The following is a 17109-nucleotide window of genomic DNA, read 5'->3' on the forward strand; positions in this document are numbered from 1 at the left end:
GACAGAGGGAGGGAGACGGAGTGAGGGAGAGGGAGGGAGGGAGACAGAGAGAGAGGGAGACAAACAGAGTGAGTGAGACAGAGGGAGGGAGGGAGACAGAGAGAGAGGGAGGGAGACAGAGGGAGGGAGACGGAGGGAGGGAGAGGGAGGAAAGGAGAGAGAGCGGGATACAGAGAGAGAGGGAGACAGAGAGAGGGAGACAGAGAGAGAGGGAGGGAGACAGAGAGAGAGGGAGACAGACAGAGTGAGTGAGACAGGGGGAGGGAGGGAGACAGAGAGGGAGGGAGACAGAGACAGACAAGAGGGAGACAGACAAGAGGGAGGGAGACAAGAGGGAGGGAGACAGATGGAGGGAGACAGAGGTAGGGAGACAGAGGGAGGCAGAGAGACGGAGACAGAGGGAGGGAGACAGAGAGAAAGGGAGAGAGAGAGAGAGAGAGGGATGGAGACAGGGAGAGGGAAGGAGACAGAGAGAGAGGGAGACAAACAGAGTGAGTGAGACAGAGGGAGACAGAGGGAGGGAGGGAAACAGAGAGGGAGGGAGACAAGAGGGAGGGAGACAAGAGGGAGGGAGACATACAGAGGGAGGGAGAGGGAGGGAGGGACTGAGACAGAGAGAGGGAGGGAGACACAGAGTGAGTGAGACAGAGGGAGACAGAGACAGAGGGAGGGAGACAGGGAGGGAGAGAGAGAGAGGGAGGGAGGGAGAGAGAAAGGGAGACAGAGTGAGGGAGACAGAGGGAGAGCGATAGATAGATAGATAGATAGATAGATAGATAGATAGATAGATAGATAGATAGATAGATAGATAGATAGATAGATAGATAGATAGATAGATAGATAGATAGATAGATAGATAGATAGATAGATAGATAGATAGAGAGACAGAGAGAGGGAGAGTGATAGAGAGAGAGAGAGAGTGATAGAGGGAGGGAGGGAGACAGAGTGAGATAGATAGATAGATAGATAGATAGATAGATAGATAGATAGATAGATAGATAGATAGATAGATAGATAGATAGATAGATAGATAGATAGATAGATAGATAGATAGATAGATAGATAGATAGATAGATAGATAGATAGATAGATAGATAGATAGATAGATAGATATGTGTGAATGCCGGGTCTGGTGGCTCAGTGGACGAAGGCGCCCGCTGCAGGGGCTTGTGTTCAACCTCATGGTCACAGTTTTTTTTTGCTCTAGCCCCGCCCCCTCCCCCACTGCCCCCGCCCCCACCGGTGCGGCCCTTGGCCACAAACCACACTGTCAATTTGGCCCCCGAGAGGAAGTTTGTGAGTACCCATGATTTAGAGTATAAAAAGTAGATTTCCAAGGAGGAAGAGGTGCCTTTTTTCCATATCTATCGGAGCCTCAGGGTCTATGCTCCTTTTCCCTATACTCTCTATCTTTCATTGTCAACAGCCTGCCTGATTACCTTTACATGCCCTTGCCATTTTCCCTTGGCTGTTGAACTTGCCTGCTGGACAATTTTGAGCTGTCTGGTGAGAGACCAGACCTGAACTTCCCTGTTTATTGCTCAATTCCCTTGCCAATGCCCATGGACTTTTCCTTATTGGACTTTAACTTGAGCCCTTTTCCCATGGTAAGAGAACTCTATTGAACAATCCTATCCCCTTTGTTGGTGGTAGGAAACCTTAACCTGAACCATCCTCTTTATGCATTCTTTTATCCAGCAATAGAGTTTATGTTGATTAAATGTGTGGTTTTATACTACGAGCTGTAAGACTCCTGACTGAACTTCTAAAAATTTTACTTATATGCATTGATTTTGGATCTTTAATACAATAACCATATTATCTAAATTTGTCTGAGTCTTTTATTGTGTCTTAATGTTCTTTCTATGGAAACTGTGCTTACAATGGTCTGATTTCTATTGCATGATAGCAAGAGTCATAATTTGTGAGTTGGCTACTAATTATTGGTCCGCATTGGGTGGCCAACAGTTCGACAACCTCATTTCTCACCCCCATGGCGATGAAGCAAGGTCCATCAGAGGACCAATGCCTCTGTGGGTGAAGTATAGAATCTGAGTGTAGTGACTTAAGGGCCACATGCATCAACGAGAAAACTGGTTGCAAACGGGCAGATTAGCAGAATTTGCCCCTTTGCGACCGGTAGTTTTGCATTTGGGATGCATCATCCCAAATGCAAAAATCGCAATTTAAGGAATCTCTAAATAGCGATTCCTTAAATTGCGATTGCATTTAAGGAATCCCAAATTGAGATTCCTTAAATGCAATGCATTCAAGTTAAAATATTAGCGATTTCGCTAATAGGGGGAGCAAATTACCATGAAGTTGAACTTCATGATAATTTGCAAAAACTTTGAAAAATGCACTTTTGTGCATTTGTCAAAGTTTCATGTTGCGCCCACACATGCCCTTAGAGCATGTGTGTGTGCAACATATGTGCATAGATCAATTTCAGGGGTGCACTAGGGTGTCATTTTGACACCCTTGACCCTTGAAATTGCATGAGCAATTTGCGAGTACCTACTGGTACTCGCAATTTGCTCATGCAATCTCCAAATCATTCCTATGGGCCTGGAGGCCCATAGGAATGATTGGGACGGCATTCCTTAATTGCGACTCGCAATTAAGGAATTTGTAGGAATCGCTATTTTTATACCGATTCCTACATGCATAGGCTTTTGCAATTCCTTAATTGCGATTCCTTAAAAATCGCAATTAAGGAATCGCAAAGGTCTTTGTTGATGCATGTGCCAGTAAGTTATAAAGCCATTCATTGGCCCAGAGGTGAGATAAAGCTTCCGCTGCAACACCATCATCACTCGCCTCTACAACATGAAGCTTAGCCTGTTCCTGACCTCATCTTCTCTTTCAACCTAAACTACTACAACCATGCGGATGACACACAAGTCATTCTAAAGCTTGGAACTCTATCAGACCTTGACTTCTATGCCATCTGTCAATTCCTCCAACTCAATGGCCACTGGTTGCTAAACACCTCAAGGTAAACACATTGAAAATGGAGATGCTTATATTTGGAAAATAAATCATCTATTGGCCCTGTACCTTGCGACAAGGAAGAAGTCTTCCATCAAACCCCTTCACCCAAGTATGGAATGTGGGTGGGAATATAACTTTCTTTCTCCCCCTTTGTAGCATAAGTAAATCAAGTTACTGAAGGCACATTCTGCTTCATCATGTGATCCCTCAGTGGGATTTTCCCTTACCTACATTTCCTTCAAAGGATAAAAACTGCCACAGCCTTACCGCTTTACTATCTTGACTATGCCAACGATCTGTACCTCAGAGCTACTCTCTACCTGTTTTTAGGCAATAGAGAATTCAGAACTTAGCTGCTAGCAACTCCTTAAACTAAATATCCCATCTGTGATCTTACCAGCAGTCCTCAATCCCTTATATTCTTTGCTTGGGGTTACACCTATCATACTTTACATTGAGCTACCCACAACACCGGACCACTTTCCTTTATCAGAACTCTGTAGCTATTGCCCAATAAGATTTTTGCACTCTGTGTAGGCCTTGCCCTTGATCATTCCTTCCTTCAAAAATTGTCTTGCACTAGTGGAAGCTCTTTCTCAGTCTGCACGGTCAAGCTCTGGTACTTGATACCAGCAAGATTAAGAATAAGTGCAACCACCTCGAAATTCAGAGAGCATTTTAATATTTCATTCACATATTTGTTTGATAGAGGCCACACCTAAAAAAATAGTAGTTATTCGCATTCATGACTGAACCGATTCTACTCATTTTCTTTTAAACGTCATTCTTATGTGCAACTTTCAGTATGCTGCACCATTGGAGTACCCCTCCGATCCTTACGCCCCGCACCTAACACCTATCACATAGGTCTAACTACAATTAACACGCATTCAACCATAAATTGACCTTGAATCAGAGAGATTTGAGGCCTCAACAGCATTATGAAGTGCTATATAATTTCAATGCCACAATACAGCATTTCCTGGTGGGGTGTATTCATGTAGTTACGTATCTCTGTTCTTAATTCAGAAACAATATATTGTGAAATCTGACCATTGGTCCGTGACTGTACTAAAGTTATAAATTACTGACTTCTTTTTCTGATTTTTGTGTACCAAGATATAGGCCCTCACTATGAGTGGCCTGGAGTCTTGAGGCAGTGTAACCACATTCGGTATTAACGATACTGAGGGTAACTGTCTAATGGCTGTCTACTACCTAAACCTTTTTATGGCCATATATAAACCTTTTGAATACTTTGTATACTATTTCAACCTTTTTACTGCATGTACACTCTGTTTTTATGTAATGATCTACCTTGTTGTATTTTCAACCTTTGTAATTACTTATGGCTTTATAACCCAACTGTAACTTCCATGGAACTAAATATTGCTCCTGTAAAGCGCTCCAGCACCTTTGGGTAACGTCTGCGCTATATAAATTTGCATAAATAAATACATACATAAATAAAAACAGTAATGCCAGGTCCTGGTGTTACTGTGGGATCAAAAGTTGACCCCAACCCTCCATAGCCCTTTATGGAATGTGGAAGTGCTGTTTCCGCACCAGTTCCCCCATGTTAACCAGTGAGTGTTCTGTTTTACCGTGAACAAAGTCCTCCAAGTACGACAGGTGACCTGGAGGATTAGTCCCTGATAAAAAGAAAAGCAGAATTGTTGCACCAGTGACTCCTGTGCAAAGCCAATATCCCCTCCTAAGGGCAGGGCATGAACACTCGACCACTCATAATGAGCCCTTTCTGTTTCTTATTTGTGTAAAAAAATGCTTTGTCTATTGAGAAGGCTGGCTCAGCCGCTCCTATTTTATATTATTTTAGCACCACATACTGTTACGGTACATCTTGACCTATTTGTGCCTACAACAATCTAAACACATAATTTAAAAAACAGAAATGCTCATCCCATCCCTTTGTGGCTCACTCTGTGGACTCATCAGCCTATGTAGTACATAAACCAGTTCCCGGCTTGAGCAGTGGGAAGCACTTTTCTAAGGCTGCCATTTTTTCTTATCAGGGATTTCCTCGGTATCTTATCATGAAGTGACACAAATGGTGCGACTTATTCTGGCAATAAAAGCAAACAAAGTGAACATGTTCAGTCAGCTCTTCCTGTCTGCCTGTGAACTGAAGTGTTGTTTTCCTGATGAGGTTCAACGGAGCAGCAAAGCCTGCTCAGTGAATATAATGGCTTTGCAGTCAATAAACACAAATCGATCTACACTCCTCATTTCAGCCTGCCGTCTTGACTTTTTATCTCTGTTCTGTATTTTCAGCTTGCTGAACTCCAACACGTTCACTGTCATTCGAGATGAAGCCTTTGCTGGTCTTTTCCACCTGGAGTACCTGTAAGTTGTACATTCTCTCTGACAGCTCATATAGCCCTTTACAGAAAAAGAAGACTTGGTTATTTGCCTTATTGTCTGACTTTGAGACGTAGTTGGAAGCAGTTGGGAAAGATGCTTAAGAGACGTCTGTTATATTATACCCTGGTAGAATATAGTGTGCCCATTTTATACAAATTACCTCCCAGAGTATGCAAATGGATCAAGTAGTTTTACAGCTTCAGGATAAACATGGAGCTAACAAATAACTTATTATTTGTCCAAAACACTACATACATCACACATACCACACCCCTTCTTAAAGTCTAATATTATTAGGTGAGCACTATTTTCCACTTAAAGAGGAAACATTAGAATACAATTAGAGGGAAAAACTACAAGTTATCCATATTACAAATTAAAGGTTAACCACAAATCGTCATTAGCGCCTGGATACCCTCACGGGTGATTAGCCACGTTCTACATTTTCACATAACATATTTAGTCATTTGTCTCGACTTGCAGTACATGACTTTCCCATAGGGTTTGTCTTAACGTGGCACTTTTTATTGTAAATGCTTTTAATGTATGCAAAAGTATTAATGTATCGATATAGTAATGACCCTCTGAAGTCTTTTATGAATTTGTGTTGCCTTTTTTATAATATTTTATGTGTTTCAAAGGTGATTCATTTTGGCCCCATGTCACTGACCATGTGCTGTTTTATCCTTATTACTTGAGTCTTCTATATGTAATGCACTTAGTTTTATTGTATATGATCAATTTTGGACCCATGTTGCACATCAGATGTTATCCGCTTTTAGTCTCGATGTATGTATACGTATATGGTTGTTTTATGCATACCGAATAAAGTTTTCGAATCGAATCGACTTTCCCATCCAGTTGACCACTTGATTAAATGTTGCACTTAGGGGAGAAGATGTGGTGTTACTTCCAGAGCTGCAGACTTTGCAACTGGGGAACCAGGTTAGAGTTTCTGCTTCAGCTCGACATTCTGTGATTCTGGTCAAATCACTTAATCTCCCCATGTCTACAACCAAAATGAATTTGTTCTTGTGTGATGTAACCAATGCTCATGTAAAGCACTCCAATACCTGACAAGTCTGCACTATATCAAACTGCAAAAACACAAAAAAGTTTTTGCACACTTCTGTCATTGGGCTACACATGGGCTACATCTGGGTGATATTTGTGCTACATTTGGGCTCTTTTGTCTCTGGTGGCCATCTTGGGAGACTTATTTGTGATGAAGTTTCCTAATTTCCTCATTTACTAGAGTCTCCTCAGTAGGAAATACTTTCAGTTTTTTACTTTGATTCCATCAAGGAGGCATTCAGATGTGTCACACATTTGCCATAAATTCAGAATGTTAGCACTCTTTTTGCTCATTAGATCACTGTAGTAAAGCTACTGCTCACCAGGGAAGTCTGCTGCTGGTATTGAAAGTGCATGTTTCAGTCTGCATGTCAGAATTTTTTAATGAAATAGAAGAGGATTTGAGAAGTCACTCAAAATGTGCCCTAATTTTTCTTTCTGCAGCACTAATCATATTTTCTATGGCAAAATGAACCCCTTCATTTTGTTCCTTTTTCAATTAAATATTTTAGGAGTTACCACTTTATTCCAATCAAGATGGCTTCAAGTGTGCAATACGTTTGTCATAAGTAGGACTGTTAGCGCTATAGTTGTTCTTTAGAACACTCTGGGAAGCTGCAGTAGAACACAAAGGTATCAACTGACAGTCTCTGCCCTTGTTGGATGTACATGTTTTACTGAGAATGTCAGACTTCATTCTCACATGACTGAGAAAGATTATGTGAATTTACAGAAATATGCTCTCAGTTTAGCTTATAGATCACCTTCCAAACCTCTGGGGGAAAATCATGAGAATATAGTTTTCTCTCAAACATGATTCATGATATCCCAGCAGAAGGCTTTTTCACATGGTAAAATCACCTTAGAACACACCACAATTCTCAAAATGAGTATGGTACCATCAACAAATGATTTATAATGTAACTAAAGTCTTAAAACCTTCTATTAACTACGATGCTTTTTAATGAGGTGCTATCATGTATATTGGTCCCAAGATGGCTGCCAACACTGAAGTGCTGACAGCCAATCAGATCTCACGATGAGATGTGTGGTTAGGCTCCGCCCAGATATATATGTGATTTAACTTTTGATTTTCTCAGGAACTACTGAACGGATTTACACTATTTAACCAAAAGGCACGACTCTGAACCAAGGGCTACCGTTTTGCCAAATTTGGTGTAATTCCGTTCAGCAGTTCGGGCTGTAGCTGCGACTAAAGGTTCCTATGGAAAATTGCATGGGGAAAACACGTTTTGGGACCCCCTTTTTTTCTCGGCCCCTGCTTGACGAATCACCCCGAGACTTTCAGGATAGGAGCGGACCGGAGCTGGCCAAAAGATTTAAAGATTTCGCGAAGATTCGTCAACCGGCTCCAAAGTTATTGGGAATAGAATGTTGTGGATTTCCTATGGAAGATAGGTCCTAACTATAACTACCTACTGGCGACCGCAAGTAGGTAATATATATATAATGAAAGCACCAATGGTTAAACCTTTGGTAAAGCCATTGGTTAAGCAAAAAGTGGAGTGACATAAACTGGAGTGGCCTAGAGTGTGGTAGTGTGCAGTGGGGTTCCATGCAGTGAAACAGTCCACAGTGAATTTGAGGAGAGGCAGGTGGCATAAAGTGGAGTTGTGTACTGTGGAGTGGCGTATAGTATTGTGTCGTAGATTGGAGTGGCAAAGAGTCAAATTGCGTAGAGTGGCGTGGTATAGAGTGCAGTATATTATTTTGGAATAGATTAGAGTGGAGTAGCGTACAGTGTAGTGGCGTATGGTGCAGTAACATATAGTGAAATACCATACAGCAGTATAGTCTCATAGCATGGAATCGGTTAGAGTGGAATGGCATACAGTGAAAAATTGTAAAGTGTAGTGGCATAGAGTGTAGTTGCATACAGTGGAATAGCGTTTGGTAAATAGCCATGCAGTGGATTGGGATACAGTGGAGTGGTGTAGACTAGAGTGGCGTAGACTGAAGTGGCGTAGACTGGAGTGGGGTACAGTAGAGTGGCGTATAGTGGAATTGCATACAGTGGAGTTGTCTAGAGTGGAGTGGCGTTTACTGGAGTGTGTGACAGTGTAGTGGCATACAATGGAGTAGCTTACAGTGGACTGGGGTTGAGTGGTGTAGAGTGGAGTGGAGTGGCGTAGTGTGAAATAGCATATAGTAGTGTGACGTAGAATTAAAATGGCATAGAGTGAAGTGGCATACAGTGTAGTGAGCTATAGTGTAGTGGTGTAAAGTGGAATTGCATACAGTGGAGTGGCATTGAGTGGAGTGTCATAAAATGGAGTGGTATAGAGTGGAATAGCATAGTGTAGTGTCATAGAGTGGAATTTGCATACAGTGGAATAGCATATAGTGAGGGTCATAGAGAGAAGTGGTGTACAACGGACTGTCGTAGTATGTGGTGGCATAGAGTGGAGTGGCGTAGAGCAGAATAGAGTAGACTGGAGTGCCGTAGATTGGAGTGCCACAGAGTGGAGTGGCATACAATGGAGTAGCACACAATGTAGTGGTGCAGACTGCAATAACGTTGAGTGTAGTGTTGTGAAGTGGAATGATGTACAGTGGAGTGCCAGATAGTGGAATAGAGTAGAGTAGAATAGAGTGGCATAGAGTGGAGTGTTGTACAGTGGAAAATCGTAGAGTGTAGTAGCATACAGTGGAGTGGTATACAGTGTAATACTGTACAGTGGAGTATTGTTGAGTGTAGTAACGCACAGTGGAGTGGTGTACAGTGGAGTCGTGTGGAGTGGCATGCAGTCGAATAGCGTACAGTGGAGTTGTGTACAATGGCGTGCATAGTGTGGAGTGGCAAAGAGTAGAATAGCATAGAGGGAAATGTTGCAGAGAGGAGTTGCATAGAATGGAATAGCATAGAGTGGCTTAGCGTACAGTGGAGTGTTGTTGATTGTAATGACACACAGGGGAGTGGCGTGGAGTGGTGTGGAGTGGCATACAGTGGAATAATGTACAGTGGAGTTGTGTACAATGGTGTGCATAGTGTGTAGTGGCAAAGAGTAGAATAGTGTAGAGGGAAATGTGTAGAGTGTTGTTGCATAGAATGGAAAAGAATAGAGTGGATTAGCGTACAGTGGAGGGGCATACAGTGAAATGGCTTAGACCGCAGTGTTGTAGAATGGATTTGCGTAGAGTTTAATAGCAATAAGTGGAGTGGTGTATAGTGGAGTGGCATAGAGTGGAGTGGGTGTAAGAAAGTGCCCTCTTTTTGCTTGGTTGCCTCCACTTTTTGCTAAACTGCTAATGTACTTTGACTGAGTGTGCCCTGGGCTTCTGCCAAACAGGTACCTCGGGCCTATGTTCTTTCCCTAAACTGCATTAAAAACAAAGCTCAATTGGCATTCTTTGGCCACAGGTCCATCCCTTGTAAATGGTACCACATGTATCAAGGGCACTGTGGCCAGGGAAGGCCTCTAAGGGCTGCAGCACTTATTGTGCCACCCTTAGAGGCCCTGTACCTTTACGCACACACACACTGTCATTGCAGGCTGTGTGTTTTGGTGCAGAACAAAGTGAAGAGTTGACATGGCACACATCCCTGTGTGCCATGCCTACAACCCACTGCCTTGGCAAAGGTCAGCCACCCCTCTAGATGGGTGCCCTATACCAGTGGTGAGGGTACAAGTGCATGCACCCTGTACCCCTACAGTGTCTAAGTGCATTCTTAGACATTGTAAGTGCAGTAATGCCATTAAGAGTATATGGTGCTGGGAGTTTGTCATTATGAACTCCACAGCCCCATAATGGCTTTACTGAAAACTGGGAAGTTTGGCATCAAACCTCTCAGCACATTAAACACACACTGATGCCAGTGTGAGATTTAATGAAAAATGCACTCAGAGGGCATCTTAGAGTTGCCCCCTGAAAAACGACCTAACACTAGTGTCTAGGCTGAGTGGCTGCTCGCCAGCTGCCACCACCAGACATGTTTCTGGACCCCTGGGTCGAGAGCCTGCTGCTCTCGGGGTCTGAAACAATGCACATCCTGGGACGAGGTGCCAAGTCTCCTCCCCAGGATGGGCAGGGTCCACGAATGGGAATCTTCAAAGGTGAAGTAAGTCAATCAAGGAGACAGAAGGAGGTTTGAAGAAACTTGGGTTTATTTCAGTACAGGTGTTTCCAAACTGCCATGTCCAACTCTCCTCAGCTCAATGCCCAACATTCTACTGTGCACTCTCTAGAGTTCCAGAGTTGAACCAAAGTACCAGCAATGCAGAGGTGGAACATACCATTATGCATGACATCTACAGACATAATAACTATCTACAAGTAAGGGCATAATATTTGTACAATTAAAACAGTAGGTTACAACACATCTCCCCTATCACTATATTTTGAGGAGTGAAGGATACTGTGCAAACCACAGAAAGGAAGGGGGGAAACAGAGAGAGAGGGAGAAGAGGCGGGTGACGAAGTATTATACAGTGGTGGGGAGAAACACAGAACAGTGAAACAGAAGCACCGGGGGAGACTTATTTCATGACATAGTCCCCATGCCACTTTGGAGAACTTACTTTCCTTCCACTTAGTTTAACATCACAGATGGTAGGCAGATAATTAGCACTACTGACGCTCTTGTCGTTACTGTCTTGCTCTGGATGTGGAACCAATCTATCCATGCTCCACATGCATCCATCTGCCATGACGACCACATTCTTCCCCACTTCCTTTATTCTCTCCGGACCAGAATATTTATTATACGTGTTTTGGTTAATGTCAGGTTTCTTAATAAGACCCCAATTTTCTCCTTGGCAGCTTGCCTATCCTATTTGAATTTCAAACTGCCAATTGGGTGTTAATTTAGAGCCTGGCTTGCAACCTCTCAATAGACAAAAAGGGGAATAACCTGTCACACTGTTGGGCGTAATATGATATGTCCATATCATGCCTTTGATGGATTGAATAATGGGCTTATGTGCAACCATGGCTAATTTGCAAGGCATCTTTGATCATTCGGTTGCAACCCTCCACTAACCCATTGGCAATATAAGGGAGTGGAAATATCTTTGAAGGCCAAACTGACAAGAAAACCCTTCATTTCTTCTGACACTAATTGGACACCATTGTCGGTAATAAGGGTGTGGGGAATACCTTCATTGGCAAACACTTCAGACAGAAAACATATGATGGTTTTAGTGTCCACATTATTGACAAACTTGAGAGTAATCCATTTGGAGAATTAATCAACCAAGACTAAAATGAATCTTTCCTGTAAACCAGAGATTTGTAAACCAGAGATTTGTAAGGGTCCAACAATGTCTAAACCTAGCTTTTCCCAGGCCTTAATGGGAATTTCCACCGGTTCCAGGGGTGCATTCATTATGCTTTTGAATTTGAGACCACAGGCATGACAATCTTTCACCAATTCCTCTATCATGGTATCCATGTATGGGAACCAATATCCTGACCAAAGCTTACTCTTCGTAAGATTCTTCCCCAGATGGCCCTCATGAGCTATTTCACAAATGCGCCGTCTACGTTTTTCAGGGGGAATGATCTTGTCAGACTTAAATACAATGATCCCCACAATAGACAGTTCTTCCCTTACATTCCAATACAGTTGTATTTCCCTAGGAAGATCTCCGCATTTCTTAGGTCATCCCTTCTTGATAATTTCTATGACCACTTTTAACAAAGCATCATCTGACATGTGGATTTCCCAATCTTCTTTCAAAATGGCAGGGATGGCAACTTGTAATACCTCAAAGTCTTCCTTAACCTCCTCCCTTTGCTTATCAATGGGGAGGTGAGAAAGAAAATCTGCCACATGATTCTTGATGCCTGGTACGTATTCAACTTTAAAGTTGAAACTTTGCAAAGATACCAGCCACTTACTAATTCTGGGTGTAGTTTTCTCAATGTCTTTGATGAAAATAATGGTACAAACTGTTTATGGTCTGTTCTTAATATGAATGGTATTCCTCACAAAAAATATTTAAAGTGGTTAGTGGCCCAAAAACATGACAAGGCCTCCTTCTCAATAGTGGAGTAGTTAATTTCTGCTTCCTTTAATGTCCGGAGGCAAATGCTATGATCTTTTCTTTGCCTCCTTCCATTTGAGACAGTGCGGCACCTATGCCCCTGTTACTTGCATCCGTCTTGAGAAAAGGATCCCTGGCACTATCAACATTTCCAATACAGGGTGCTGCTGCAATGGCTCTTTTTATTTCAATGAATGTACGGTTATTGACCGGTAACCATTTAAAATATGTCCCCTTTTTCAACAGATCTCTAATGGGCTGTACCAATTCGGAAAAGTTCTTAATAAATTTAGACATGTACTCGGCCAAAACATGACAAGGCCTCCTTCTCAATAGTGGAGTAGTTAATTTCTGCTTCCTTTAATGTCCGGAGGCAAATGCTATGATCTTTTCTTTGCCTCCTTCCATTTGAGACAGTGCGGCGCCTATGCCCCTGTTACTTGCATCCGTCTTGAGAAAAGGATCCCTGGCACTATCAACATTTCCAATACAGGGTGCTGCTGCAATGGCTCTTTTTATTTCAATGAATGTACGGTTATTGACCGGTAACCATTTAAAATATGTCCCCTTTTTCAACAGATCTCTAATGGGCTGTACCAATTCAGAAAAGTTCTTCTTGAGGAGCCTAGCGCGCAACCAAGATGGCCGCGTAGGTGCGAGGCTCCCGAGGACCTCCGCGACCTCCTGTATAAATCCTGACAGAATCCTGTCCCAGATGAGGGGACTGTATTTGTGAACCCGTGCAGAGGTGACGCCCGTTTTCCGTTTTTAAATCGGACCTCGGACACCGGCAGGAGCATCGATTGAGGTTTGCGGCCTTCTCCACGCCGGCCCCCCGTACTGGAGTCGTGGGGCGATCCGGACACAAAGTGAACAACAGCGGCGGGCAAGGCTGGGTGGCTCGCGTACCCCGCGCTTTCACTTTCGCTTTTGCGCCCTCCTTGCTGCCAGGCGAGGTTGGGTTGCGGGGCGGTGTGCGGTGCTGTGGCCTCGTTGGGCTGCCCTGCCGGCCCGCCGGCTGCGATCCGTCCTGAGGAGCGGTGGTCGCCCCCCCCCCGGAGCCCTTGAACGGGATTGTCTGCCCCTTTTCTGAGGAGATTGGCTCGATTTGGGGATTGCGACCATGGCCACAAAACAAGATGGCGACCGGGCCAAGGTGAAGTCGACCCGTCGTGGCACGGCCCAACAATCCAATAACATGGACCGCTACACCCTCCAGAAGGGATCTCCAGAGGTACTGCGTAGGTCCCCCACGGGCCCGACTGATGCTCCTGTTCCGCCCACGGACCTGACCCTCCGGGACGTCATGGGCGCCATCACCGAGATGAAGGCCTCGGTGGACCAGCGCTTTGACACTCTGGCGCAGAAGATCGACTCGGCCCTCGTGGACGTGGGCCTCGTGAGAGCCGATCTGTCTAAAACAAATGACCGGGTCGATTCTTTGGCCCACTCTACCTCGGGCCTTACAACTGACGTGGCGGCCCTCCAACAGGAGGTGCGCAGGCTTGGCCAGGCGAGCGCCCTGATGAATCGTCGACTGGAGGATTCCGAGGGTCGGGCCCGGAGAAACAACGTCCGCATTATCGGGGTGCCGGAGGGACGAGAGGCGGAGGCAGCGGATCTGTTCGTGGAGGACCTGGTCCTCACCCACCTACAGCCTCGGGGGCTGAGCAAATTCTTTGCAGTGGAACGGGCCCATAGGGTCCCCGGGGGTAGGCCTAAGATCGGCGCCCCTCCGAGGCCTCTCATCGCCCGGATCTTCAATTTTAGGGACAGAGACGCTATCCTGCAGACTTCTAGGCTCCAAGGGCCAGTCAGACTTGATAACATGGATATTAATTTCTATCCTGACTTCACCCCGGCGGTCCAAAAGCAGAGACTAAGCTTTTTGGGTGTCAAACGTCGCCTACGAGACCTGAATCTCAAATATTCGATGCTTTTTCCAGCTAAGCTGAGGGTGGAGGTAGATGGCCGCACGCACTTTTTTGATCGTCCCGAGGCGGCCGGGGACTGGCTGGACACTTTGCCTGGAGATCGGGGCCGGGGGGGCGGGGGGGGCGCGGTTGGTGGGGAGGGCCCGCCGGATCAGGACTAAGGGACTAATGGTAGGCCTTGCTCCGGGCTGTGTTATTGTCACCATTGACTGTTAGGGTAAGTTCCCCTCCTGTGGAGGTCGTGCGGGGTCTCTTGGGGGATCTCCCTCCTCCTCTGGGGGACTAGTTAGTTTTCTTCTATGGGGCGACAGGCACACTGCACTTTGGGGGGGCTGTTCGGGCTCATGCAGGGGTGCAGGGTGGGGGGAGTTTTGTTGGGATGGGTGGGTTGGGGTGGGGTGTGGTTCGTTTCTACCGCAAGGCTAACCCTTTATTGTACTGGTGTTTTTGAGTTGCTCTCGGGGGGACAAATGATGGCTTCTGTATGTGATGGGGGGTAGGGACTTGACTTTGTTGTCCTGGAACGTTAACGGGCTGGGGGATAGGATTAAGCGGGGTGTGGTCCTGCAGTATCTGAAACGGATTTCGCCTGATGTGGTCTTTCTGCAGGAGACACACCTTATTGGTAACTCCTTTTGTGCCATGAATCGACGTGGTTATCGTTTGGTGGCCCACTCGGGCTTTACGTCAGGCTCACGAGGGGTGGGCATTATGGTCAAGACCTCGCTCCCGCTAGAAATAGACGAGGTGCGCCATGATGAGAGGGGACGCTACGCTGTTTTGGTGGGGAGAATGGAGGGCAAAGTGGTCGTCTTTGTCTCAGTGTACGTCCCACCGGGGTTACAGTCCACCACCTTTGCGGACCTGGGACGCCTCCTTCTTGACCTTCCGGGGGGGCTTCTGGTGGTTGGGGGGGACTTCAACGCGGTGGTTTCTGGGACTATGGATCGTTATCCCCCTAGGGACCTCCCCCGGGCACAGGCGTGGCTGTCGGGCCTTTTGGACACACTGGGATTGGTAGACTGCTGGCGTTTAAAACATCCCACTCAGCTGCAGTACACCTTCCATTCGGGTGCCCATGGTAGCCTTTCGCGGCTTGATCATATCCTTGTCCCTGCGGCCTATGCCGGGAGGGTGGGGGAGGTGCGCCATTTGGCGAGGGGCATTTCAGATCACTCCCCGCTCCTGTTGCACTTTGATGTCTTCCCGAGGGGGGAGGGCAGGGTAGCTCCAATCAACGCTTGGTACCTGCGCGACCCCACTATTCGCGCAGACTTGATTAAATCCTTGCAACGGTATTTCGAGGAGAATGTGGGGTCAGTCCTGTCGGCTATCTCCCTGTGGGAGGCTTTTAAGACGGTACTGAGAGGGGAGGCCCTCTCCTTTATTTCCCATGCCCGGAGGCGCGCACAGGAGGAGGTGACCCGGGTGGAGGCCGAAATTACTGAATTGGAGGGTGATTTGGGGAGTGGGGTGACTGACGCTGCGCTCCACGTTCTGCACCTTAAGCAGGCGGCCTATAGGGCCCTCGTCACGGAGGCGGCCAGGGGCCTCAGCAGAGAGCAACAGGGGCGATTGTATGATGTGGGTGATAAGGCGGGCAAGTTGATTGCGTGGCTGGATAAGAAGGAGAGAGCGAGTCGTGTGGTCCCGCTGATTGAGAGGACGGATGGCGTGCGTGTCATTGAGCCGGAAGGCATTGTTTCTTGCTTTGCGGATTATTTCCGCGAGGTATATTCCCCGGTTTCTCCCTGCTCGGAGGAGGATTCCCATGCCCTGCTGCGTGACATCGCGCTCCCCTCCCTTTCTGTGGAGGACAGGGAGTCGCTGGATGCCGCCCCCACCTCGGACGAAATCGCCCTCGCCATCCGCTCGGTCGCTTCTGGCAAGGCCATGGGCCCAAACGGCATTCCTATCGAGTTATACAAGCTGCGACCGGATGTACTGGCGCCCCACCTCCGCGCAATGTTCCTTGCGGCCCACTCGCGGGGCTCCCTCCCGCCGGACCAGCGTCTGGCTACCATCGTGGTCATCCACAAGGAGGGGAGACCTCGAGATCGGGTCACATCCTATCGGCCTATCTCGCTCTTGAATGCGGAACCTAAAATCCTCGCCAAGGTGCTCGCCAACCGGCTGGTCGGCGTGGTGGGCGACCTGGTCCACCAAGACCAGTCCGGCTTTATCCCCCATCGCAATACGGCTCTTAATTTGCGACGCCTGCACGGCGTGCTAGCGCGTGTTCCGTTCGTGCGGGAGCCGGCCATCTTGGCGGCTTTGGACGCCACTATGGCGTTTGACACACTCGAGTGGCCGTACATCTGGGCGATGCTGGCGAAGTTTGGCTTCGGGCCGGGTTTCATCAGCTGGGTCAAATTGTTGTACTCGGACCCACTTGCGCAGGTGGTGGTGAATGGTCGAGTCTCGGCCCCATTCGTGCTGGGACGGGGCACGCGACAGGGTTGCCCCCTGTCGCCGCTCCTGTTCGCACTGGCCTTGGAACCCCTGGCAGAGTGGCTGCGGTGGCACCCTTCTATCCGAGGTCTCCGTTGGACCCCTGAGTATGAGGACCGCGTGTCTCTCTATGCAGACGACATCCTTTTGTACTTAGCTTCCCCGCGCAAATCACTGATTGTCCTGGTCGATGTTCTGCGCTCTTTTGGCCGCAATTCAGGCCTTGTCATCAACTGGGCCAAATCCTGTGTCTATGTGCTTTCCGG

At 46.6% G+C, this 17109-nt stretch overlaps 1 protein-coding gene across 1 annotated transcript in view; it reads left to right on the forward strand.

Annotated features, from left to right (window-relative positions):
* LGI2 (leucine rich repeat LGI family member 2) overlaps positions 1-17109 on the forward strand; it is a 292999-nt gene that overhangs the window by 149209 nt on the left and 126681 nt on the right. The window contains exon 3 of the mRNA XM_085642334.1: positions 5287-5358. Coding sequence (XP_085498460.1) covers positions 5287-5358 — 72 coding nt within the window. The remainder of the gene's footprint in view (positions 1-5286; positions 5359-17109) is intronic.

The sequence above is a fragment of the Triturus cristatus genome, chromosome 2_2 (assembly GCF_964204655.1).
Source record: "Triturus cristatus chromosome 2_2, aTriCri1.1, whole genome shotgun sequence".
NCBI classification, from domain to species: domain Eukaryota; kingdom Metazoa; phylum Chordata; class Amphibia; order Caudata; family Salamandridae; genus Triturus; species Triturus cristatus.